Source organism: Elgaria multicarinata, chromosome 1 (genome assembly GCF_023053635.1).
Source record: "Elgaria multicarinata webbii isolate HBS135686 ecotype San Diego chromosome 1, rElgMul1.1.pri, whole genome shotgun sequence".
Lineage (NCBI taxonomy): Eukaryota > Metazoa > Chordata > Lepidosauria > Squamata > Anguidae > Elgaria > Elgaria multicarinata.
The window spans coordinates 65,760,954-65,788,691 of NC_086171.1; the positions used below are offsets into that span (position 1 = coordinate 65,760,954).

At 41.3% G+C, this 27,738-nt stretch overlaps 1 protein-coding gene across 2 annotated transcripts in view; it reads right to left on the reverse strand.

The window, feature by feature from the left end:
- SUGCT (succinyl-CoA:glutarate-CoA transferase) overlaps nucleotides 1–27,738 on the reverse strand; it is a 346,647-nt gene that overhangs the window by 209,254 nt on the left and 109,655 nt on the right. For both annotated transcript variants that reach the window (XM_063129498.1, XM_063129489.1), the window contains 2 exons: nucleotides 2,158–2,229; nucleotides 10–107 (listed from right to left, as the gene is read on the reverse strand). In XM_063129498.1, coding sequence (XP_062985568.1) covers nucleotides 10–107; nucleotides 2,158–2,229 — 170 coding nt within the window. The remainder of the gene's footprint in view (nucleotides 1–9; nucleotides 108–2,157; nucleotides 2,230–27,738) is intronic.

A 27,738-nucleotide genomic window follows, 5' to 3' on the forward strand; every position in this document is an offset into this window, starting at 1 on the left:
AAAGCATACCTGGCTGATAAAATTCCTATAAGTTCTTTCCTATTTAGCACTCGCTGCTGGTTATTTTTATATCTAGAATCTTGACTGATTTCAGGCAAATTCAGAACCTAAAAGAAACAGGGGGGAAATGTATGCAGTAACTTAATCACAGAAGGTTGTGTGAATTGGTCTTCAATTTAAGGAATTCAGTTGTACACTAAACATAATCAAATCTAATAAATAAACTGTAGTTTCTCATACAGCTTCTCTAAAATGTAAAAATCTGTCATCATTCCAAAAGCACAGTAACATTTTATTCCTTAAAATATTTCTATCCTGCCCTTCCACTGTATTTCCACAACTCACTAGGCTGATCACATCATTAAAATATGTATGAAAACAATAATAAAAACATTAACACAATAAGGGAGTAATCCTAAATCCATTCCCCACCACCATCCCAGACAGCATCCTGTGTCCCCTCACCCCCACCCACAGATAGTGCCATGGGGGATTGTTCAGGTTCTGGGCTCCAAGGCTGGAAACAAGGCTCCAACCTGGGAGCCCAGAAACCGCTCTTCCCTCCTCCTGGTAGCCAGTGTGGTTCTGGTTACAACTCTGCTCTCATAGATGTGAAAAGGACAGAGAGGTATCTAGGGCATCGGCCACAAAACGTTCCCTTTGGCTGCTCCAGCCTCCTTCCTTCCCTCTCCAAAGGTGGCTGAAGAGAAGAAATGAAGATCAGCTGCCCTGCATACATTACTGGCCAACAAGACCACATCACAACAGTCCTTTTCCAACTTCATTGGCTGCTAGTCCAAGTCCAGGCCTGATTCAAAGTGCTGATATTAATATTCAAAGACCTAAACGGCTTGGGGCCAGGTTATCTGAAGGAACTATCCTCCCATATGTACCTGCCCAGACCCTAAGGTCATCCTCAGGGGTCCTTCTCCGTGAACCCCTGCCAAAGGAAGTGAGGCAGGTGGCCTTCCAGGAGGGCCTTCTCTGCTGTGACACCCTAGCTGTGGAATGAGCTCCCTAAAAAGGGTCGCCTGGCACCTACACTATAATCTTTTAGATGCCAGGTGAAGACCTTTTTATTTTCTCAGCATTTTAACAGTCTACCAACTTAATTTTAACTTTGCTGTTTTAAATTTGTATTTTAAATCTGTATTAATTTCTGCATTGCTGCTCAATTTTATCCTGGTTGTGTTTCTATATTATATTTTATATCATGCTTTTATACTGTTTGTTTTATATTTTGAATGGTTTTATGGTTTTAATTTTTTGTAACCCAGAGAGCTTCGGCTATTGGGCAATATAAAAATGCAATAAATAAATAAATAAATAAATTTCACATGGAACAGTAAACCCGGATCTTATCATGAACAAGTTGTGTGCTGATGCACTCAGCCCATGCAGCCCTACTTTGCTTCTCTCTGTTTTGTTTAACAATAAACTAAACAAACTAGGAATCCTGGCTTGTTGCTCCAAAATAAACCAGAATTTGTGAACCAAGAACAAACCCATGCAAATGTATTTTATTTATTTATTTATTTATTTATTACATTTTTATACCGCCCAATAGCCGAAGCTCTCTGGGCGGTTCACAAAAATTAAAACCATTAAGAACATAATAAAACATCCAACAATCTAAAAACCCAAATACAAAATACAATATAAAAAAGCACAACCAGGATAAAACCACATAGCAGAAATTGATATAGGATTAAAATACAGAATTAAAACAGCAAAGTTTAAATTTAGGTGTTAAAATACTGAGAAAATAAAAAGTTATTCAGCTGGCGATGAAAAAAATACAGTGTAGGCGCCAGGCGGACCTCTCTGGGGAGCTCATTCCACAGCCGGGGTGCCACAGTCTTAGTAACTAAGACTGACCTAAACAAACTGGAAATGTACCTTTTAAACCAGCGATAGGTAATGTGGTGCCTACAGTCACCAATGCAATCCTGGATACCTATCAAGGCGCCCTACGTCTCCCACTCTTCTTTTTTAAAAAAACATGTTTTCTTACCAGCAACTGGGATTGCTGTGAAAGACGTTTCTCTTGGTGCTGAAAACTGTGGGCTCAAAGGACTTGTTTAGCATGGTGGAGCCCAGACTCCATGTCTGTCCTGTACTCAGCATTTTGGGCAAGTTATTTTGAAGTACCATTACCTTGCAAACAGTGACGAATTGTTTGTCGTTTCCTGCTCCCACCACAATGTAGCCATCCTTAGTTTTGAACGCCTAGAAAAGAGGTAAGAGAGATCAAATCATAATTAAAACATTATGTGAATTATAATACTACTATAAATAGTTAATGATTTAAATTCCTCTCATCTCATCTCCATCAGTCATTTCTGAGTGTCACTTTCCTTCAGAACTAATCTGCATGCAAATAAGTCAATGTTTTTTAAAAATGTAATAGTCTAGTTTCAAGACGTAAATTAACCTTTATATCCAGGTGAATTACTTTGCTAACCAAGGTTGTGGAACCTCAGGACTATGGCTACATCTGGCCTTCCGGGATTATCCAGATGGACACTCTCCTTCCCCTTTCCCCCAAACACCAATCTTTTGGTGGCTTTCCAGCTTTGGTGCAGTTTTTCCCCATTCTAAAAGACCGAAATGATGCCCCAACGGCTTGGTTAATGGCAGTAGCTGCTTTAAGCTAAAATAGGCATTTCTGGTGTTTTGGTCCTGCCCCTTTTTCCTTTGGCCCCACCCCCTTTTGGAATGCGGCCCCCCGTGGGTTTCTCCAAAATTGAATTTGACCCTCAGGCTGAAAGAGGTGTAATACCTGTGTCTTAAGCCGTTCCCAAAATATATCTCAGCTACTAAAAAACGTCCCCCTTACTTACACGCTGTTGTGTTTCTCAAAAACTTCTTGCTTTTGGGGGAGACAATAACAAGGTTTGCTAAGTAATCTACAATGCCTTATTTAAGTAATAAACATCTCTTCCCATTTGAAGAGAGTCTAATTTCTCGGAACTTTCCCCCAGGCAAAACTATGCAAACTAAGCGAGACAATTGTCTTTTTAAGGAGAATAGAAAGCTTTTTTTCAAGATGTGTTAACTTTAGAGAGACTAGTTCTGAGATGGTTTCTGACGCGATGTGTCAGAAAGCATTAGGCACAGGAATGATGCATGTGCGTCACTTGAAGACTGCGGTGTTGTGATCACTTGTGTGTGAATGAACCATCACATATTGTATAGGGTTTGCCTATCATTTAACATCACCTCAAACACAAAGTTTTTCAGTGGTTTTTGTTCACACATTAGTGTGAGTCATTAAACACAGCATAATCATGTGATGCATATGTACGTGCACACTGGCCTTCTGTTTCATCAAAATGCTTGATTCAGGATTGCATGTCTAGTTTTCATTGGATTGCCCCTCTAGCTTGGAGGCTTGGACCCATTCCAGTGACTGTTCCTTGGCAATGAAATGTGTATATGAGTTGATTCCACCCCACACACACACACCTAAATGGAAGGGTGCCTAAATCAAAGGATCATGGTACACCTTTTTAAATTATCTCAGGATTCTTTCAAGTGGAGGCAGTTAATAATTCTTAAGAGCTTTCAAAGAGCATGAGCAAAGTTTCATTTCCCATGGTGTGCAGACACATTTTGTTTGTCTCCAGGTCACCTCTGGTCAAACAGGTTTTGCAGGGTTTTGAAACAATACAAACAAACCTGCCAAATCTGTTTACCAGAAGTGAAAGTGGGATGAGTGGACACACCCCAACCAGCAAACCCTCTTTCACATCACCTTCCTAAGGTGGTCATATGTCCATCCACTATTTAAAGGGCTGCTAGAGGACTGTCCTCTATTTTGAAGGTTCCTCTATTTGAAGGGTTGTCCAGTCCACCTCAGTCCACCTCTGATATAAAGACAAAGAACCATCAGAAGGAAGCGTTAGGCCTTGAACCTCACCTCAACAGTAGACTCAGCAAGTCACACTGGTCACCTGGCTACAGTCTTCCCCACTATGGTGAGAGGTACTGTTTTTCTATTTAAATTACAGTATTTCTAAATTTGCATCTGTACATATGGATAAGCATATGGAGACTTTATGCAAATCTCTTTCGTACTCGTTTTTTCCCCCTGGAGATTCACAAGTGTCAAGCTGACCTTCAGCGCTCTCTCAAAAAAAATACTGCCATTCTCCAGGAACCCTGAAGTGACCTATACTCAAAACCAGGTCTAGCTTTTCAACCTTAGATGAATTCTGCATCACAGCACACTCATGAACATTAAATGTTTAAGACACACAAAGATAAGGCTTCTGTACACTCTTGCAACACCCTCAACGATCCCATTAACACAAATGCAGGCACAATTGTGTGCGTATCGGCAATTATTACCCTGCAAACAGAGGGCAGACCACACAGCAGCATCCGACTTGTGTTCATCCTCTTAAACTGCCAATGCTGAAGTCACTATAGATTTAAGGGCCCAGTCATTAATGTTTTTGCTTCATTGGCTTTGGGGCATGTGTGGGAAAACCAACACAATAGTAAAATGTAATTAGGAAAAATAGAACAATCATGTCATCTTTAGTCAGCAGTAGTATCGGAATAAGTGCAGTAGAGTCTCTACATGAAATTTACGCTCTTCTGCAGCAAAGCAGCTATTCTGGGCTTCCCAACACAAAAATAGCTGAAACTTTGCCAGCCATTGTTGCTGATAAAGCAGAAACTTCCAAACATTATTAGCACAGTAATGGCAACATTTTAGAACACCAACAATGGTTTCATTCATGGCCTATGGATGGACACACACACACATCACAGGTTACCACAGGTTACTGTCTGGTCACAGAAAGCTCCACTATCTTATTATACAAAGGAGATGAAGGGCAAAGTGCAGACAGATTTTAATGAGATTTTGTTTTGATAAACTGCTGCCCATCGCAGTGAATCACTTCAAATTAGTGCAATAAAATCTACTTCACACAAGGCAAAAGTCCAGTCTGTGTGTGGCTTTTGTTTGTAAAGAATGAAAGCTTATGATAGGACATCCAGAAACATGACATAAATTGCATGCAAAAGAGTACACAACATTGGCGTCCTGAACTCTAGAGCTTAAGAGTAGCGGAAGACAAAAAGCACCAGGCCAGGAAACAGTTTCAGAGCTTATTAGGGAAAATCAATGGAGATGAAAGATGCAACATCCCAGAACACAACCGGAAACAATCTGAAAGGAAAACATTAAATAAATGCAAAACAATAAACAAAGGGACAAAGACTAATGGGTCTACACTGCAGGTCTGAGGTAAATATTACACAGCTCCCTTAATTATCAGAGAGTAAGATGGGATGACTCGAGGGATCAGAAAGGCCTAATGAGAGGAATGAGACCAGCTTCAATTTATTGTATTTTGGGGTTCCATCTGGATCTAAAAGTAGGGTGGAAATCAAATAAGTCATACATAGATGTGTGGAAGTAATTATTACCATCATCATAAAATTATGATAACATTTATACTATACAAGCAGTTGCTTACGCAAATGTAGCAAGTGGACATTTCTTGGAGGTTTTCAAGAGAGACAAGATAATTTAGAAGATATACTAATATAATCCAATAGTCATGTCTAGTCAAATAACTATACTGAGCACCATCCTGGATCACAATTCAGGGTTCTTCTGCAAAATGGGTTGGATCAAGACTTAATGACCTGTTCAGACAACACACTAAGCCACAGTCGTTAAGTATTTTGTGCTAAACATTATGGCTTAGTGTGTCATGTGAACCATTCCTAACCATGGTGGCTACATAACCACAATTTCAACATGCTCACTATTTGCTGCAAAAGGCCTAATGATGGCTTAGCATGTTGTCTGAAAAGGCCTTGTGATACTTAGAAGAGACTAATTGAAATAAATGAGATTTAAGTTAGTCATAACTTAAGTCCCATTGAAGTCAATGGGTCTACTCTAAATATGACTAAGTCCAGTTCCAACCCAATAATAGCAACAAGTTTTTACCCCTAGAATTATACTAGTGCTAGTCCTGTTCTAACTTCACATTTTATAGTCTTCACATATACTGGGTCAGATCCAGATGAAGTTAGTTCCCACTGATAACTAACTTCAGTAGAACCATCTAGGTTACTCTGGATTTTCTCCTCCTCTTATGTTTCCAGAAAGCTATATCATGTGCCAGCTGAAAGAGGAAGCTCAGCAGTGCCCTAAGCTCTGACTTAGGTTGCATTTGTTCATTCCTTCCAGAATGTGCCTTCTTTAAGAAATAAAGACCTTGGCTAACTTAACACATGATTGCCCACAGGCCTTTGCTTTATGCCTCTTATGGTAAATTGACTCCTGAAAACGAAGGAAGTTCAACTTGACAGCAATGTGGAGACTACCAGAAACTCATGAAGTCTAACACGAGGAATTCCTTGGAGTATCCTTTTCCTTTGATACTTGGGGAGCCATATTAACAGAATGAACATGGGACTCCCATCCAATGAGCCTGCCAAATTGAAGAATTTGATGTCTTCCATGTTTTGCATACAGAATCATAACCATGGAGTTTTCACCAGAAGAGATGTCCTAGGTCTTCCTCGGCATACACACACCACACATACACAAATGACCATAATGTTTATGACTGCTTTTTGATTTGAGATTCCCACTGCTCTGCTTTTGAGATAAAATTACTTAGCAGTAGATCACTAGACTTTTCTCTTGCTTGTTTCATCCCCATATCTTGACTTCCCAAACCACAGCGTCTTGCAACTGGCAATCAGCCGACACAAACAGAGAAATGCTCTATTCTCCGTGGGGGAAGATTTCAACATAAATTGTTTTGAGTAGTGAAAGCAAGGTTACCATGGAAGGCATAGATACATTGTAAAATATAAAAGAACTTTGTTTATGGTTGCTGAAAACAAGTAAAACCCACAAAAGATGTTTTGTGAAGGAGATGGAAGGAAATGCAGAAAATAAACAAGGAAGAGGTGTTGAACATAAAAACCCTTTATTTAAAAATTGAAGGTAGCCATGCTGCCCCAAAGAAAGATCCCCCTGCCACATGCTAAAATAGGGTGACCATATAAAAAGGACAGGGCTCCTGTATCTTTAACAGTTGCATAGAAAGGGGAATTTCAGCAGGTGTCATTTGTATATATGGAGAACCTGGTGAAATTCCCTCTTCTTCATCACCACAGTTAAAGCTGCAGAAGCTATACTAGAGTGACCAGATTGAAAAGAGGGCAGGGCACCTGCAGCTTTAACAGTGATGATGAAGAGGAAATTTCACCAGGTTCCCCTTATATACAAATTACACCAGCTGAAATTCCCTTTTCGATACAACTGTTAAAGATACAGGAGCCCTGTCCTCCTTTTCATGTGGTCACCCTTGCTAAAATCCATATTAACATAATTTCTTTATTAGGCCATCTCAAAAATCACAAAATACTGTGCAGGTTTTTGAATGAGTGCAAAGCAAAATGGGAGCTGGGAGAAAAAAGTGGCTGATATTAAAACCATAGGATCTGCATTTGTTTACAGTGATTTAGGCCGGATCTACACTATTGTTTTAAAGAGCTTTATAACAGTTTTATAGCGCTTTAAAGCAGTTAAAGCGCTTTATAACTGTTATAAAGTGCTTTAAAGCAGTAGTGTAGATCCGGCCCTGGTGCCATTTTGAAAATCAGAGGAATTATTCCACTCTGCTTTTAAATTCCTGTCCCTATGATAACTGTTCCTGCATACACAGAAGAGGAAGGAGAACTATTTCTACAGGATATTAACAAAACCTTCTCTAAGAATAACATTTTGGGTATTAACCTTCCCATGCTCCAATTAAATAAACAAATTAAATATTTAAGATAAATTTAAAATATTTTTTTTCCTTTTCCTTTTTCTTTTTTACAAAAATAGCCAGTTTTCCAACAAACTGAATTGGGGCTGCAACCCTAAAAGGATGAGAGGATCGTTCTCCAAGGGCACCCTACCTGATTGTAGCCATTTTGCCTGCCTGAGCACCTCTGTGACAGCAGGGGAATGATCTGTACATCTGCAATTGGGGCACACGTGCAGATGATCAAAGTGATGCCAATGCCAGGCTTCTGGCGGAAGGGAACTCTAGGAAGCTGTTCTAGGCAGCGAAAAATAAAGATTTTAAATGTACATTTATGATAAAGATTTTAGAAGTAAGTTTATGAGAAGCCTATGATAATCCTTTGAGGGAGTTGATAACAGATAAAGATTGGAAGCTAGAAATACTGGGTTATCTAATTTGATAATGCAGTTAGCCTTCTCATCCAAACCAAATACACTTCATAGTTAGAGTCTCTGGGTGCTTAATAATCCCAAAGACTACTGATTTATATTGTGTCTGGAGTACATTTAATACCAGCAGTAGACACCCATCTAATTCAATTTACCAAATTACTCCTTCAATGTCAAGGTAAACAGAGGAATAAAGCCTCTCTAAAGAATTCTACCAGAAGGTATGAGTAGCAATTTACTACAAGTTATTGGGGAATGAGATCTCTTTCCCTCTCTCTACTCCACAGGTTGAACATGTGTACTTCAATGCTCCTACATCTAAGCAAAGTCTGAATCATTCATGCTGTGGCAGCTGAAAAATATAGGTTCTAGTTCTAGCTTTTCCATTTCATGAAGTATACAATTACCTCAAGATTTTTTTTCCTGTTAGTCTCACAGGATCTCATTATTAGTTAGGAATTTAGAAACCTGAATTAATCCAAGCCAATAGTTACCCATGCTAAAACTCTGTCTAAGTCCATGGGACCAGAAGCACCTGCAATTGTGGGCTTCATTACACAATACCTTTTTCTTTAAAACAATGTTGTTGTTTTTCCCACTAGGAATGGATGGGCCTCATTTTTGTACACCCTCGTGTTTGGATACCCAGTTCAATCCATTTGAGACATGACTGTTTAAAATGGCGAAAAACAGACATTCCAACTAAAGAAAACTGGAATTGTGAGACCTCAGCAAAAAATACCTTAACAAGCAGCTCCTCCTAACCTTTGCATTTCTAACATGAAGTGAATTCTGCAAAGACAGCGAAAGGAAAAACAAGGCCACCGTGTGGATTCATTTGGGCCTCCCATCCAAAACTACGATACCACCAATGTTTGTTTTTTCATGTTAGTTTATGCTTCGGCTCCCCAAACACATGATAAATATACAGATGGACCTGAATCACATCTGGACCATCCCAAAGGCTGAAGGCATTTTGGCCTGGGAGTTTGAGTTGAAATCCATCTTTAGCAGTGAGAGAGATGAAATGTGGTGCCATCGAGACAAACTGTTGCCAAGAAAAAGTAGAGATAGGAAATGAGACAATCCCATTGAGTTCAGCAAGATATGCTTCAGTGACAACTAGTGTTTTAAAAGTTTGGATTGCGGCACACTCATGAAGACTTGTAGTGCAGCATTTGCTAAATTGATTGTAATTTTGTAATTGACGTCTAATCCAATTCCTTGGTTTGGTTTGTTTTCACACATAGAAGGTGCCTCGCCCCAATGTTCAGACATCCCTCCTTCTTCATTGAGCACCCCTCCTCATGCCACAAACCACCCCATTCAGTAGGATCCCCCAACCCTCAAGAGAGGCTTTTGCGGGGGCTGGGGGGACTGCCAGAGGGAAGAAGTCACCATCCATTCACCCCTTCCACAGGTTTTTATCTGGACAGAACCTTTTGTGTCTGTATGTCTACTTACAGACCCTGTCAGTTAATGGGCAAAACATAATATATAGAGAGTCCTTTAAAAAGCCATTTTCAATTTTATACTTACAATACAATCACATTACCTGACTTCTAATTCCCTCCTTTTAATTTGTTTAAAACATTTCCCTCTTTTGTAATGAAACAAGGCAACACTTTAATTATACTTTGATAAGACCGATGGCATAACAAAAATGGCGCTACTGAGAGATTGCAAGAAACAGAAGTGAGAAATTAGACATCCTCCTGCATTCTATAATATGTTTCTGTGATCTTTCACTAATATATTACATTTGAGTTACAGTACATGCTAGCCAGTTCTGCCATGCTATTAACTAAATCATTTTTCTATGTTTTAAGTGATTTATTTCTTGTGTTTTATCAAAAGGTGATATATATTAGTCAGAAAGCTTGCATTCTGATAAGATGTCCATAAAGAGATTTCCACTCCACTCACCTCCTGTGTTCTTTCAGCTTTAATTTTCACAGGGCAAGGAGGAGAATCTTACTAAAAACATTAAAGCCAATAATTAAACACAAAGTCAGAATAACAATTCTTTAAATAAATCAGAAGCAGAAAATAAGCTAGAGTTGCAGTTGGACGACAACAAAATCAAAGGTGTGCTAAAGAAGGATGAGGAGATTGTAGCAAAGCTGAATTAATTTTTTTGTGTCTGTCTTCATTGCAGAAGACGTAGGGGCAAATATCCATGCAAGAACTGACATTTTCAATAAAAGGGTCTGAGGAACTGAGGCAAATAGTATTGACAAGGGATGAAGTTCTAGAATTTATCAACAAAATGAAAACAAATCATCAAGTCTCTGGTATCAGTTTAGGAGTTCTTAAAGAATTCAAATATGAAATCACTGAGCTTTTAACAAAGGATGTAACATGTCCCTAAGATTGGACTCTCTACCAGAGGACTGGAAAGCAGCCAATGTACTGCCATTTTTTAAAAAAATGGGATCCAGAAAACTACAAGCCAGTTCATTTAATATCTGTTCTGGGAAAATTAACGGAAAGAACTAATAAGATAAAAGAAGGTCGTCCTGGTGAAAAAGAATCAACATAGCTTCTGCAAAGTTACGTCCTGCCTCACTAAACCTTTAGAATTCTTTGAGAGTTTCAACAAGCATATTATTTATTTATTTAATAAATTTATTTATTTATTTATTTATTACATTTTTATACCGCCCAATAGCCGAAGCTCTCTGGGCGGTTCACAAAAATTAAAACCACAATAAAACACCCAACAGGTTAAAACACAATTACGAAATACAGTATAAAAAGCACAGCCAGGATAAAACCACACAGCAAAGTTGATATAAGATTAAAATACAGAGTTAAAACAGTAAAATTTAAATTTAAGTTAAAATTAAGTGTTAAAATACTGAGTGAATAAAAAGGTCTTCAGCTGGCGACGAAAGCAGTACAGTGTAGAAATAAATAAATTTCTCTCGGCATTGTACAAAACATAATAATATAAAAATACAAATAAAATCCCAATAATAATAATAATAATAATAATAATAATAATAATAATAGACCATCAAGTATAAAAGTTAAAATCACATCACATAAACTGTAATAATAAAACTTAAACACTAAAAATCTGAAAATACTTTAAAAGCCTGGGAGAACAAAAAAGTCTTAGGCTGGCACTAAAAAGATAGCAATGTGGGCCCCAAGCAAGCTTCTCTCGGGAAAGCGCTCCAGATCCATGGTGCCTACAACAACAACAACAAAACCCCTCTTGCTGCCACCCTCCTAGCATTTATGGATAGAAGTGATCTGATAGTGTACAAAAACCTTTCAATGAAGTCACTCACTAAAGGCTCCTGGGGAAATTTAGCAGTTATGGGGTATGAGGACAGGTCCTCTTTTGGACTGGTAGCAAGTAAAAGAACAGGAGGAATATAATGGAGGAATATAAGAAGTGGGACCCCCAAAGTTCTGTATTGAAATCAGTGCTTTTAACTAGTGCTGGGTCAAAAATTTTGACCATTCCATTTTCAGCATTTTGTGGTTGGTGGGAGGGAAAAGGAAAACTCGGGCAAAAGAAGCCGGGAGAGGTGCAAATTTTAGAGATTTTTTCTCTTTGGGGGGGGGGGACAGGGTTTCCACATACCTTTTAAAATGTAACCAGTTGTTGAGGAATCTTCTTTCCTTCCTTTTATTTTTTCAAAACACCCCCGGCATTTTCAGGAGCCCAGGAGTTCTTCCTGAGCGCTTTTTGGAGCGGTAGAGGTCACATGGGCCTTAGCTAGACCTAAGGTTTATCCCATGATTGTCCCGGGGTCATCCCTGTTCATGTAAATGACACACAGGATATCCCGGGAGCAGGCCCCGGGACGATCCCGGGATAAACCTTAGGTCTAGCTAAGGCCTTAGTCTCCTATAGGCATTCACTAAGAACTGCTGGGCTCCTCCAAATGCTGAGGGGTGGAGTGCTTTTCTTTAAAAAAAATATAGGAGGAAGCCCCCTCAGCAACCAGCTACACTTAAAAAAGGTATCTGGAAACGCTGTCCCCCTCCCCAAGGAGATAATTCTCTGAAATTTCCCCCCTCCCTGTGAAAGAGGCAGGGGGGGAAATGCCTATTTCGCAGGGAGAGAGAAAGTTCCTGAAAATAGGGGGCAGGATTCAGCCCAGCTCTAGTTCATAAATGACCTAGAGTTAAGGAAGAGTGAACAATGAGCTGGCCAAATCTTCTGACAACAGATTATAGAGGATGGGTGAATGGGCAATAAAAAAGAAAATGCAGTACAATATCAGTAAGTGTAATGTGATTCACATTGTGGGTGGTGTGGGGAGGCTGGCTGAGGCCCATCAGTGGGTCCCGGCCCACAATCTGAGAAATGCTGCCACAGGCATTTGTTTGGATACTGTGGGAAATAGGATGCTGAACTAGACAAGCCTTGGGGCTGATCCTGCAGAGCTCTTCTTATGTTGTTGTTATGCAATGGAGATATGTTCACTTAGCTACTTTTATCTTTCATTGAGCCACAAGGAATATAAGAAGTGTGGCAGCCTCACCAGAAATCTAAGGGCTCAGCTACACCAAGCAGGATATTCCACTGTGGAAGCAGTATGAAAGCAGTATATAAAAGGAAGGAGCCACACTACTGCTTTATAGCAGCATTGAAGTGCACTCACAACTGTTGGGGCCCATTGACACACACCATATACCGCTTTCATACCACTTTCATGGTGTTATATCCTGCTTGGGTAGATGTGTTATGGGCCCCAACAGTTATCAGTGCACTTCAGTACCGCTATAAAGCAGTAGTGTTGATCCTGCAGTGCACTTCAATATTGTTATAAAGCAGTAGTGCGGCTCCTGACTTTTATATACTGCTTTCATACCGCATTCGTAGTAGACTATCCTGCTTGGTGTAGATGAGCTCTAAGTCTCTTAATTGAAGACATGAGCTCTAGATCAGTTTTGAACTGAAGATATAAGTATAGTAGGCTCCACACACACATACACATCACAGAGACAGAGTGAGAGGCCTTAGCTAGACCTACCTTTTGTTCTGGGACAGAGGAGGGGAGATCTCGTGTTGGGATTAACGCGAGATCCCTCCCCTGTTTATACCTAAGGCACGTTGACCTCGGGAAGAGAGGCGTCGCACCCGCCATTTTTTATTTTTAAAGCAACGGCAGCACACAAACGCTCGTGTGCTGAAGGTTAGTGTTTTTTAAAATTTAATTTGGTTTCCCTGCGCCCCATGTGTGGCTCCTGGCTCCGCGTGAGTAATTGTGCAGAGCGGGGTCAAGCCATGGCAACAGGCCACATGTTCCATGGTCTCAGGCTCAGCCCGGGACCGTGGAAAAAGCAGCCTCAAAGGGGAGGGCTCTATCCCGGGGCAAGGGAGGGATGATCCCTTCCTGATCCCGGGATCCCCTGTGCGTCATGTGGATGCACAGGGATGATCCTGGGGTTTGCACCGGGATATAGCCTGGTCTAGCTAAGGCCAGAGGAGGAGAGAATCATGTGGAATGGCTCTCACGTGGTACATGAGAGCCATGTGACAGCCACTTCTGTGTGTGTGTGTGTCAAGAGAGAGAAAATATTCCACAATCATATGACAGAGCAAATTCCATGGGCCTTTCCCACTTAATCTGCACCTGGCTGGTGTCCCTTCCTAAATGGTTTCTGCATTTATCTGCATAACACACCTGCATGGATAATACAAAGTAGCTCAGCGTGCATATGAGCCCTATATCAACTGAATTAATACAGCTCAGCTTAAAACGGGAATAGCTCTTACAAATTCAGAGAGAGTACAAACCTCTCAATATGTCTATATTGTTCTTCATCTAAAATAAATAAATCGTTTGAAATTGAAATCATGTACCTGGTGTTCTGCAGCAAAGGAATAAAGGATTATACACAGAATCATATTCTCCATTGCCACATCACTTTTCCATTAGTTTTCCCAACAATAAAATTATACGCAGACACACACACTCCTGTGCAAAATAAACAAACTTTAATCACAGTGTCATGCTGGAGCCAGTGTAATTAAGGTTGTGTCAGTGTTTCCATTTAGACCACTATGTTCAGGAGGTTTATGACCAAATCATAAAAATTCAGTTCCACTGAAAAATTAAGCAAACAAAGTGGTATACAGTAAGCAATACTTCAGAAGAAATGCATGCACACATAGTACAGCTATTTGCTACTTATAGGAGAGGCGCAATAAGAGTTTACGGGTTTTAAAGGGCACCACTGAACTATTTTTAAAACATTTTCCCCTCCAGTATTCATAACAATGTATTGAAAGTTTGAAACCCAACTTTGTTTCTTTATCCTTTTATCTCTACACAGTGCTTATTGTAACAACTCTTATGATTTGAGACTGCTGGCATTGTATTTGTGTTGCTTTGAAAGAAGAAAGAGCAATGGAACATTCCCCACTGGAAAAATCAAATCCACGCTATAAGACCCCGACATTGTGGGCCGGAGGCTATATGCTATACAAATCATGATAATTATCGAACTTTGCAGACATTTATATTTCAATTTGGCTGGTCACGCTTGGACAATACAGCTAAATTCTGCTTCCAGCCACACTGCTATGAATTCAGTATGTATTTGTTGATGTCAATTGACATGGGTTACAGTAGTGTAAGTGACAGCATAATCTTGACCATTGCTTAAACCTCCCTTTTTTGCCTTGGATTTTGGAGTGTGGTTTAGCTTTGTCGTTGTTTAATTTACCCCTGGAATAAATTCTAAGTGCCTTTCCAAGCATCCTGTAAGCAGTCAATCGGAACAGCATTTCAAGACGAGAACTAGTGCTACCCAGAGTACGTAGTTCAAAATCTACATTACAGCCAGCCAATTTATCCAACTTCAAGATCCTGCTCAAAATGTGAATGTGTGCAAGTTATATTTCGCCTACTTTGAAGAGAAACACCCAGAAAAGAAAGAGCCAGACCCCATAAACACACATCGCATAGGTTTCTAGGCAAACAGGTTGTGTGTATTTTACTCCCAAGTTTAAAACTTCAACCGCTGATGAACTCAAGAGGTGTGTTTGGTGGAACAATGGGGTGTGGATTGATTGGTTGTGTTGGGGAAAGAGGAAAGGATGGCTTGGGACTTGGGTGGGCTAGGTAAGGAGAAGCAGAGCATGACAACGGGCTACACTCCTTTCTGCCTGTCCTTCCATTAATCCTCTTGACTCTGAATGTCTCAGCAGCATATCACCCTCCTTGCTGCTGATCGTGCTTAATGGTCCCTACAATCATGCAGGATTTAATCCTGAATGGAAACACTTACCAGGCTCTTATCCCATCTGTGAACTACCCGGAGGGCTTCAGCAATTGGGCAGTATAGAAATGTAATAAATAAACAAACACTGGAAACCGGCTGGCTGAAGCAGCAAAGTCTTATACTGGCACAGCTGTCTGGGTGTTTGGTGCAGGGTCAGCACAGGGAAGGTGGTCAGGGATGTGAAGTGTCTGTGATACATAAAGGATTGCCTATTACTCATCAGGCTCCCTATCCTGCAAAAACTCTTTTATTGAGACTGATTTGGAATCCAACCATTTCTCGATAGATCTCTCTTTAAATCCTATGAAGGACAGTAACTCAGTGATAGATCACAAGCTTTGCAAGCAAACGGCCCCAATTTCAATCCCTGGCATCTTCAAGTAGGGGTCGGAGAAACTCTTTTCCTGAAAGCCTGGAAGGTGGTGACCAGTCAGGGCAGACCAGAGGTGGGAAATCTCAAGCCCATGGGTTCGATGCAGCACATGGCACTGCTGGCTCCAGCCCGCGGCCTCCCCTCCTTGGGCCTGCTCCCTCTGAGCAGCAATTGGGCTTACAGAAAAAGGTCCCAATCATGGGAATGGGAGCGTTTTTCTAGATCTAACTGCAGCTAATGGGGTGCACTATGATTCTCCCCTTCAAATCACCCATATACAACAATTAGTCTTAGGGCTCATCTACACCAAGCAGGATATTCCACTATGAAAGCATTATGAAAGCAGGATATAAAAGGCAGGATCTACACTACTGCTTTATGGTGGTACTGAAGTGCACTGACGACTGTTGGGGCCCATGACACATCTACACCAAGCAGGATATAACACTATGAAAGTGGCATGAAAGCGGTATATGGTATGTATCAATGGGTCCCAGCAGTTGTCTTTGCACTTCAATACCGCTATAAAGCAGTAGTGTGGCTCCTGCCTCTTATATAACGTTTTCATAGTGCAATATCCTGCTTGGTGTAGATGAGCCCTTAGAAACAAAGGTCCTATTCACATGCCCTCCCACAAGCTTAATTGCCATATGGAGGCAGCTAGGGAGGGAAGGATTAGCCTATCTGGTGTGATGGCATGGGAGGCTGCAACCTTGATGAAGCTAAGCAGGTCTAGGCCTGGTCAGTTTCTGGAAGGCTGACTACCTGGGAACCCCATGTACATTGATTCCTTCATTGAGCAGGGGGTTGGACTCGATGGCCTTGTAGGCCCCTTCCAACTCTATGACTATGATTCCTGCATACTGCCCCCCCCCCGAAATTAGTTCCCCACAAGGCAGGCTTCGCGGGGAGGGAAAGCTTCTACTGCCCACCTGTAACAGGGCAAAGGTGAGAAGGCTGTTTGGAGGGAATGCACTAACAATGATTAGTTTTAGGTGCATGATATTCAAGCCTTCTTTGTGCAGATTAGCCTATATTTTATCCCCATGGATATGTAAAAAAAAATGGTGTATTAATTTATGGTTTTTGAACTCATGTTCTCATGACTTGCATATACCACTTTTATATCTATAGATATACCCACAAATAAATAAATAAATTCCCATTTAAAATAAATACCTTTTTCCCTCCAAACAGGGAAGAATCAACCATAATATACCTTTTGTTGTTAACAATAAACATGTTTATGATGAAATAGCAGATAACATTTACATGGCCGGCTGGGGAATGCTGGGAGGCATAGGGCTTATTTCTCTCTAAACACGCATAGGATTGTGCTCTAAACCTATTATTTCCAAAAATTAAAAAATAATTACCATTTTTTTCTATAAAGTTGATTATTTGGTCTCTACAATGTGGAATATGTTAATTTAGGTAGGAAGTCTTTTCCCAATACCCTCTTAAACCGACCAGAGATCTGTGGAATGGTTGTTGATAATACAATTCTTAGCTACACATGATGTTGCAGCTACCAGTAAGCAGAATAGTAGTTGTAGATCCTTCGATTTGAACTCCTTTTAAGGGAAAAATTATTTTAGGATCTGGAGTGAAATAACACCCTGTAATTTGACTGATTATAATCAATATATCTATTCAATATTGCCTTATGGACAAGGTAAAAAAATGCAAAAAAATCAACATTTCGAGATTGACATCTCTAACATATGCCAGATACATTTGGATAATCTCTGTGGAGGTAGGTTCCACTGTTTCTTAAGCCTTTAGATTAGTGCTAGTAAAATTAGTTGTCACATAATTCATTACCCATATCCATTCTTTCTCTTGTGGTGATTTAAATTCTTATTCCATTTTTTACTATACAGAAAAGGCAGTTGGTCATTGTTGACGACCAACTGCTATAGGTTTTAGGAACAAGATTTCTTGAGGGAGGTCCTATTATCCAGGTTTCAAATAGACTTTTCTCATATGCTAGTATATATTGACATCAGTTGTATTATAAAATGTCTTCTTTGAAAAAGCTAAATATTGGTGGTCTAAAACCATTTTGATAACCAGTTCATTATAGCCATCATTGTACTGTTTGAGGGAGGGGGAGGATTAAATAATATTGAGAAATATATGGGGTGGGGGAGAAATTAATATTTCTTTCAACACTTTCCCTCTAAAAAGAGGGTGTCTCTGTTCATAAGACACACTAAGCCACAGTGGTTAAGCACTATGGCTTAGTGTGACGTGTGAACCATTCCTAACCATGTTGGCTACATAACCATGATTTAAACATGCTCACCAACCATTTGAAGGTTAATGGCCTAACCATGGCTTAATGTGTTGTCTGAACAGGCCCAGAGAAACACTGTGCTGCTTCTGTGTCTATACTGTAAAATAAACCAGTAGATCTACTGCTTCCTTCATTTGTTTATTATAAACTACTTGTGTTCAGTGGAGATGTTCAGAGCTAAAATTTTGCTTAAAACTATTCTGATAATTGCATTTGTTTTCACTTTCCCCAAGATTCTTAGATCTTGTTTCATAGTTTGCTTTTTAAATCATACAAAATCAGTCAAACCTATGCCAACATACTCTTGTTCTGCTTTCACATTTTTATCAGGTTTATACCAGTAGCGCAAGGGGGCTAATTTTGTTGCATTATGATACTGAGTAAGTTTTGGAACTCCAAAACGTCCTCTACTATTTTTCTGATAAGGCACATGAATCAACATGTCTTCTTAGATTAAACGACCAGGAACATGCAGGAGATCAGTGTAGTAACGGGGCATCCCGTGCACTTATAAATCCTTTCAAAAGCTCTGTTCCTATGTTATCTAGATGCTTACTGAGGCAGAAAGGTGCATTAGAGATGTTAGAATATTAGTGGAAGAGCTGGTTTTCTTAAGTATCTGATGGACTGGATAGCCTTTGAGGGATGAGCCAGCCCCATCCATAGGGCAAATGCTTTCTCACAACTCTTCGAAGTTCGGAGATCCTCTTAAAGATTTTTACTTGAAGTAGAAACTGCAAAGAGAAATAGAGCAATCCCTGTAACCTCCCCTAGTCTCTCCTTCCTTGAATTTATTTACATAGTTTAATACTTCATTGATAGTTAGGATTGGCCTAAGATATTCTGTTGCCTGATTCAAAGAAGAAGCTAAACTCCCCCTCCATTCCATGTTCAAAAGCTAACTGGACTGGCAGTTAAATCTTTCTTCAATACTGACAATGGAGAGCATCCTTAACCACACCTGAAGGCAATAGACTAGTTTAGAAGGCATAAGGTAAGCTCTATGGTTCACAGCTCTCTCCTCTAACACATTGCTCCCACCTCCTAGCATCTGCTGTCTGAGGCAACTGCAGACATGTCTGCACCAGGGGAGGGGGAGCAGGGCTGGTGCCAGACTATTTTGTGCCCTAGGCTGGCAAGGCGAGCTTCTGGCATCTCCCCACCCAAAAATTGCCAACTTTGACTTTTAAGAAGGGGTTTTTTTTACAAAAAAATTAAAAGCATAGAACTTGAAACTGCTAAATTTACTTTAAATTGCAAGAAAAAGTAATAAGCTAGTTGCTCTAGTACTGGGGTCCGCAGATTGAGGCCATCCACATGCTTTGGCCTACAACTCCCATCAGCCTTAGTTAGTATAGTAAATGAGGGTAGGGATGAAGATAGTTACACGTCGCCCACCCCACCCCCACCCCGGTGAGTAAAAAGATCCTGCTTATTCTAGTATGTATGTACACGCATTATGGAGGAGGAAATACTCTTTGACCAACTTTCTAGTCCTCCCCTCCCCGTCATAAAATGCGCTCTTCCCATTCGCTGCCTCCCCAATGAGCTTCCTTGGATGACTGGTTCCTGAGAGTGGGCTTCTGAGAGGGAAGTGTGATGGGCGGCTCCATCTGCCTCACTGAAGGGGAGGAGGAAGAGGAGATGGAAACGCGCCCACCCTCACCCCGTTCGATTGCTGTCGCCCCTGAGGGAAGCAGCCAGCGAGGCTAGAAAGGGTGGGGAAGCACAGCTCCTTTAGAGGAGGAATGGAGCATGGTCAGAAAGGCGGGGAGAGAAGGTGCACAAGCTGCTGGCCCGCTAAGCTGCATTTGAGCTTGGGCAAGCAGGCGCGCACAGAGCATCCTGCTCCAGCGACGGTGGGGCGCCCCAGCGCGGTTCTGCCCGGGTGGGCTATGTGGTGTGGGTGGTGGCAGCAGCCCTACGGCTCGCCGTACTTGTACATGTAATGCTGCGCAGCTGCGCCCATCTGAGGTCTGCGCGCCCTAGGCGGCTTCCTATTTTGCCTAGTGGTAGCACCAGCCCTGAAGGGGAGGATGTCATGATATGCTGATCGCGAGATCCTCCCCCTCCGTCCTCATGGGCCATGCGATGTCCCGGGCATCGCACCCATCACGGTGGCTTTTTTTTTTTTTACAGACAAGAAAAGCTGGAGCGCACTCACGCTCTAGCAAAAATTAAAAGGTTTTTTTTTTTAAAAAAAAGAGGCCTGACCCTGCTCCATGTCCCATGCCTGGTTCCCAGCTCCTCACGTTTACTCGCAAGGAGCCGGGATGAAACTGGGACAGCCGCCAACACGTCCCGCAGTCTCAGGACAATCCCGAGACTGCGGAAAAAATCAGTCAAAAAGCCATCCCGGTTATCCAGGGGAAATGGTGGGATCTTCACTCCCTGCCCCCAGGATCCCCTACGCATCATGTGGACACACAGGGACAATCCCCGGGACAAGGCATGGTGTAGACGTGCCCTGCCTTATTTTGCCTAATAGTAGGACTGCCTTGTTGACAATGGCGGAAAGATGACTTTACAGAACGAGAGAAGCAGTAGTACCAAGGATTATGTGCTTTGTGACTCCGAGTCTTTGTAAGTAAAAGTTATTCATCCCTATTTGAACTCTAGCTCTGACTATTTGGATTTTGCTTTGTTTTATGGGAAAGTGCTAACAGGATCAATTTAATTCCTTGTACTAAACATCCATGTGTTTTCTTGCCCTCACGCTTAGGAGTTCATGTTTGCATTTCCATTGTTGTCTTTGGTACGTATGTCATATTTTGAAATTGTAGCTTTGCTATGGAAGCAACCAGGTTTGATTTGGCAGTGAAATTTTGTTTGCTCAGGAGAAGCATTACATTATTTTCTTTTCCCCTTTTGAATCATTCATACCATCTCTATTTTTTTCAGTATCAAAGTCCCTATTAATATTTGAGGGAAGTGTGCAACTGCCCAGGAAGTTGGTCTACAGTTAAGAACAATTTCTTCCCTTATGGCCAACAAGTTTCCTTCCTTTAAACCATTTTTGTTTGTTGGTTGGTTGGTTGGTTTTTTTTTTGGGGGGGGGGGGGCGGTTTGTTAACCCTGAGCCAGCTTTGGAGAATAGCGGACATGATGTTTAGCCTGCCAGTTAAGAGTCCCCAGCTACTGCCTGAAGGTCTATTTAAATCCTGGCCAGCAAAAGTGATGATCTGTGTGAATCCTGTTTATAGCCTATTAATGTTGCTTGCTTGATGGCATCCCTGGTGTCACTCAGTGGACATTTTGGTGAGAGAAAATGGGCAATCTTTTTACTTCCTGTCATAAATATAACAGTGAGTGAGAAAAGGAAGGAAGACAGACTACCTGCCAAAACAGCTTCACATATATCCTGGGCCATTGCTAGGCTGCTCTGCATGAAAGCAAGGATCATACCTGTACAACAACACAGGGCCTTTAGCCCTTAAACTAGGGTGACCATATGAAAAGGAGGACAGGGCTCCTATATCTTTAACAGTTGTATAGAAAAGGGATTTTCAGCAGGTGTCATTTGTATGTATGCAGCACCTGGTGAAATCCCCTCATCACAACAGTTAAAGATGCAGGAGCCCTGCCCTCTGTTGTATCTGGTCACTCTATTATATAGCTCCTGCAGCTTTAACTGTTGTGATGAAGAGAGAATTTCACCAGGTGCTGCTGCATACATACAAATGAAACCTGCTGAAATTCCCTTTTCAAGACAACTGTTAAAGATACAGGAGCCCTGTCCTCCTTTTCACATGGTCACCCTACCTTAAACTTTTTTTTTCTGTAGCTGTTTAGAGGTCTCTCGTCCTATATATTTCGAATTACATCATTATTAAGTTTGGGTTATTTGGTCACTGCAATTCATTTTGTGTGTTGACACACACATGATGGCCACTTTCCCCAAGGGGCCATGTGGATGGAAACACCTGGGCTTTCCCCTCATCTCATTTTTCAGTGTGTGTGCATGTGTGTGCATTTTCTTCAGCAGCTTCCCTGGCCAAACGTCTTTCTATGCTTGAGGAAGTTGAAAAGGCGGTTTGTTTGTGGCTTGGCTGGTGAAAACAGTTGAAAAAATCTGAATGTACACATGCAAACATTTCTTTGTCCCTGAGAAACTTGAGAAACATAAAGCACTTTGCCCCGATGGATTTCAGCCATATATTTATGTGGTTTGGTGCAAATTAGGGTGATCTCCTTACAGATGGAGTCAGGATGGACCGATATATCATAGCTGCACCTGTGATGCATTGTTTGATGTTCACTCCTGCTTTCAGGATGATGTGGACTGGAGGAAAGAGGTTGATGTGTGTGAAGCATCAGGTGTAAATCAGTGCCGTAACTAGTCATTTCTAGTTACTAGCAAGAGAAGCTTTTTAAAAATAATTCACGGGGGTTACATGTAATAGGCAAAGAGGTGTAAATCAGGAGTTACCCCAAGACTGAATTTGGGGGTGGGGGATGACTGGTTAACTCTTCTCCAATTCGTGCCCCAATCAATGCGGCCGCAACACTTCTTAAAAATAAATAAAATCAAATGTACTTTTTGGCAACCTGCAGCTCTTTATTGGCTAAAAAGAATTCTGCTTCATGGTAGGGCTGGCTTTGTGGACTCCACTGCTATAGTTTAGGCATGACACTGGCCAACTGGATTTATGCTTCACTGAGTAGACTGCCTAAAAAGATTATCATAATGGAAAGAGAGAGAGATAGGAAATTACCTAATATGGCCATGTCCCAACCCAGAGAAAGCAAAGCCTTTGAGAAATGTTCTTTTGTCCTACCACAACCTTCCTTTTTCTAAGTCTTTGTGCGCCCACAGTCCTATCACGAAGTACAGCTATTTTCCTATTTGTTTAAACAAATCCAGACTTCAAAATTTTATGAGTAAATCTTTTAGTGACACCTTCAGTCGGGCTGAATTGTAAAAGATTTATCATTGAACACATGTTTTCTCTCTTTCTCTGGCTATAATTTCAGAGCCCGGGGTCAGAGACTTTTCTATAGCAATGCAAGACTCAAGAGGCTAGTATATTGTGAATTTAGTTTCTCATACTGTTAAGAAACTAATCTACATAGATAACATCACCCCTGTTCTTGGGAGAGTTCAAGCTACCATTTAAGACTCAAGAGGTCTCACCTCCATCTCTGGCAGAGGTCATATAAAATGTAATATAAATTATCTAATTTATCATTTTTACATCATGTTGAAGTGTATTCTTCCACTTCAACATGACGTGAAGCAACCTTCCCCAACCTCGTGCCCTCCAGATGTTTTGGACTTCAACTCCATCAGCCCCAGTCAGTATTGCCATGGGTAAGGGATGTTGGGAGTTGTAGACCAAAACTTCTAAAGAGTACCAGATTGGGGACAACTGATCTAAATTTAGCATTTGATTCAAGTTGAAAACCGTCTACTCTTTTTGGCTCTGTGCTAGTTTGGATACCAGCCTCTGCAAACTAACTGCTTCAGCAGCACACACCCACAAGACATCATCATAATCCTCCACGACCCACCAATGTGAGACATACACTATGGTGGGATGTGGGAGAGGGCTTTCTCTGTTGTAGCACCCCAGCTGTGGAACACCCTCCCCTTGGAGGCTCAACCGGTGCCAGCACTGGTTTCATTTCAGCGCCAAGTTAAGACATGGCATTTTAACAAAGCCTTTGTTGGCTAAATTCACCAAGCCTGTACATTGTTTTGATGGTTTTAATTGGTTTTACGTTTTTAAAATTCTGTACTGGTTTTAGCTGTGTATAATGATTGTTTTATATTGTTTGTACGATTTTATCTGTACGCCACCCAAGATCCTTGTGATATAGGGCAGGATACAAATGACTTAATTAATAAATAAAAATAAATAATCCCTTGCATAAGAGGAACAAGTGAGCCAGGATAGAAGGAGAAGAGCAACGGTTCTCCAGGTACACCATGGCCTGCTATATCAGGTAGAGAACTTGTCTGTAACTGAGCCCATGGCAATTCATAAATCCCAGTTTACATGGAGGGGTAGGATTATCAAACATCCAAGACTTGCCATAGGCAACATCACTTTTTTACTATCTTGTCTATTGGGGAAATATAATGTCCAGATTCCAGAAATAAAAGTTGAAGCGTATATTCCCTCAGCCGTCCCTCTCAATTATCCTGTAGCTCAGTGGAAAAGCCCTGGCTTTGCACGCAGAAGGTCCCAGGTTCAATCCACAGCTTCTCTAGGTAGGGCTAGGAAAGAATTCTGCCTGAAGCCCTGGAAAGCTGCTGCCAGTCAGTGTTGACATCACTGGGCTTGATGGACCAATGGTCTGACTTAGCACAAGGTAGCTTCCTATGGTCCTAACTGTTGTCATTAACACATAGGGATGGGGGAGCAGATGAAAATGTCTCATGCTTTGCTTGCCTCCTATTGTAAGCCTATGCGGCAGGGTCTTGCTATTTACTGTTTTACTCTGTACAGCACCATGTACATTGATGGTGCTATATAAATAAATAATAATAATAATAATAATAATAATAATTTTACTGTACCCTAATGCTCTGCTATATGCTCTGTTCCAAATCAGTGTAGTGTAGTGGCTAAAGTTTTAATTTTTGTGAACCGCCCAGAGAGCTTTGGTTATTGGGCAGTATATAAATGTAATAAATAAATAAGTGTTGGACTAGGAGTCAGGAAGTTTGGGTTCTAGTCCCCACTCGACCATGGAAGCTCACTAGGTGACTTTGGGCCAGTCACAGACTGTCAGCCCAGCCTACCTCACAGGGATGTTGTGAGGATAAAATAGAGAGGAGGAAGATTATGTTCACTGCCTTGGGTTCCTTGGAGGAAATAAGGTGGGATATAAATGTAATAAACAAACAAGTATAATACTGATAATACAATCTCAATGGGAATATTACTTATTCTGTGTTTTAATGGTCACTATGCCCTTCCAGGTTGGTTCCCTCTGGGTCTTTCAGATATGCTGAAGGTCAGTCTCAAGTAACCTTCCCCTCACCTCCTTAGTGCAGCCATACCCTTAAGAGACTACTCAAATTGGCCCTGCCTCTTCCAACCCTCACAGCCAGTGAGAGACCTATTCTCTTCTTTGTTGCCTCAACAAAGGGCATGTCTACACCAGGCGATATCCTGGTGTCCCTGTGCGTCCACATGACACACAGGGGATCCTGGGAGCAGGGAGGGATGATCCCCCCATTTCCCCGGGATATTGCCATATCCTTTTTTCTCGGTTTTTCCCGTGGTCCCGGGATGATCCCAAGGACCATGGCTGGTGTGGCTGGCTGCCCCGGCTTCTTCCCTCTTCCCTGCAAGTAGCGGGGACATCAGAGGGAAGGAGCCAGGCTCGGGAGAGTCCAGGGCCATCGGGGGGTGGGGGTCAGGACTCTTCTTTTTTAAAGAAAACCTTACTTTTGCGCTGGAGCGCAGGTGCACTCCAGGTCCTGTCTTTTTTCTTTTTTTTAAAGGTGGGCGTAACATCATCCTTCCTTCCTGGACATCGTGCACCACATGTGAACACAGGGGGAGGATCTCACGATCAGCATATTGCAAGATCCTTCCCCCTTCCTCCCGGATCGCCAGGAGGTGTAGACATGCCCAAAGTATGAAAGGCATCACAGATAAATCACTGCCTGGCCTAAGATAACATAGTGAGTAGGGAAAAGTGACCTCTTCAGTAATCCTGAGCTTTTGAAAGAAAGAATAAATAGCTGTACATGTGTGTAGGTAAATGGATGCATGTGTGTTTTGGGGTATGTGTGAAAGGCTATATGGGAGCCTGATCACACCCACTGCTTACTATGCAGCTGCCCAACTAACCACCCTGGACAGATTTCCCTTGGCGGTAAAACCTAGGAACTAGAGCAGTGGTCTTCAACTGGTGGGTCGCAACCCCAAACTGGGTCACGAGATCAGTCCAGAGAGGTTGTGGCAAAGCTGTTGCTGCCATATTGGGCATGGAGAAAATTGTGAATGTGGGTCCAGTGTTGCAGGTCAAGAATCTAAGGTGAATCTCGGGTCTGGACCAGCTGAAGACCACTGAACTAGGGAATACTCCAGCACATGGTTCTCTTTCCTCTGGGGGTCTGATCATTCTTTCCATCTAAACAACAGAGCTGCAGTGTGAATGTTTCTCTGAAAGCCGTTAATATTTATTGTTCATGTTGGCTTTTAATTTTGAAATGCACTGATATGAGACACGAGAGGCATAAAATGACGCAAATTACAAGGAAAAATGCAGCTTCACATTAGTCTTATGCCATGCTCAGATGCAAATAATATTAAGGAAAGTTAACTTAACCTTGGAGACTTCAACTCTCTAATTTACGGACCCGGAAACACAGCTGTAGCCATCCCACATCCTAGTGTTTCACTTTTGTAAACAGGAGATGCTATTCCTTGGCATGTCACCATGAAGCTTTTGAGCAGCAAAGACCGTACCCTGATTTGACCTGGGGGCTGGCAGCAGCAGAAGTGCTGCCGATCCTTTGTTTTGGAATCCTTGTTGCAATGTCCTCAGGGCACATTCCCCAATACAATATAAATGCTACTGCCAATTCGCCACTGTATTTTGACTATCCAATGCTGGCACAGCGATAGACGTATCATTTCTGCTATCCTCATTACATTCACTAAACACTGGATTATTTTTCAATCACAATATTTTAAGCAGGAGCCGGGTAGGATGTCATCGGAGTAAAGCTTCCATTGAGACACTTGTGGCGCTTTCATTAACTTAAATCAGCAGGAGTTCAAGTGTCTCAGTTTACAAATGTGAGCTTTGCCTCTTCTCGGTCTTTTCAGAGCACCAAACCTATCTGCCGATGCCTCCAAATTTCTCTGCACTCTTTAATTCGCCTTTACCATGGCTACACTTCACAAGCGTCCTACTATCATTCCGACAAAACCATGTAGATTTGAAAGCTGCATCATTTATTAGGGATGTGTTTCATTTTGATTGGCAAAACCCCCAAAGGAAACAATTAAAATAATTCCAAAAGCAGTTATTCACCAAACAAAGGCAACATTAAAATAGGGTTATTGTTCTGGCTGAGGCAATAAAAAAGCAATAGAAACCCAAGTTTCAGAATCAAGCCTCCAATATCAACTCACAATAGGGTGCAGTTGTGTAAAATGAAGGTTGGCATGACATTGTGCTTAGATATTTGAGGTTTGGATTCTTTGCTTTGAATTTCCTTTCCCTTATGATCTCAAGCCAAAGAACAATTGTTTGATTTTAATCTTGCCTTCAGTGAATTTACTCGAGCTTTTCTTTAACTGTTTACATAAAACCACACAGCAGCGAGTGACGGAACGAAGTAACACATCATCGACTAATTCCATCTGTTTACCACACATGCTATGATATCATTCTAAGCTGAATAATCAAACTTTCATATGGAATGACAACACAAAAATCCACAGCAAGGAAGTGGACTTCTTTCCCTTTTTTTAATATGTCCCATACCACTGTCAGCCGGCTGTATCATAAAGCACTGCATGAAAAGCTTTGTGAATAGTGTTATAGGCACAATACTCTATTATCTCAAGAACAAAGATAACCCTCTCTTCCTAGATTTCTCTATACCATGGCACT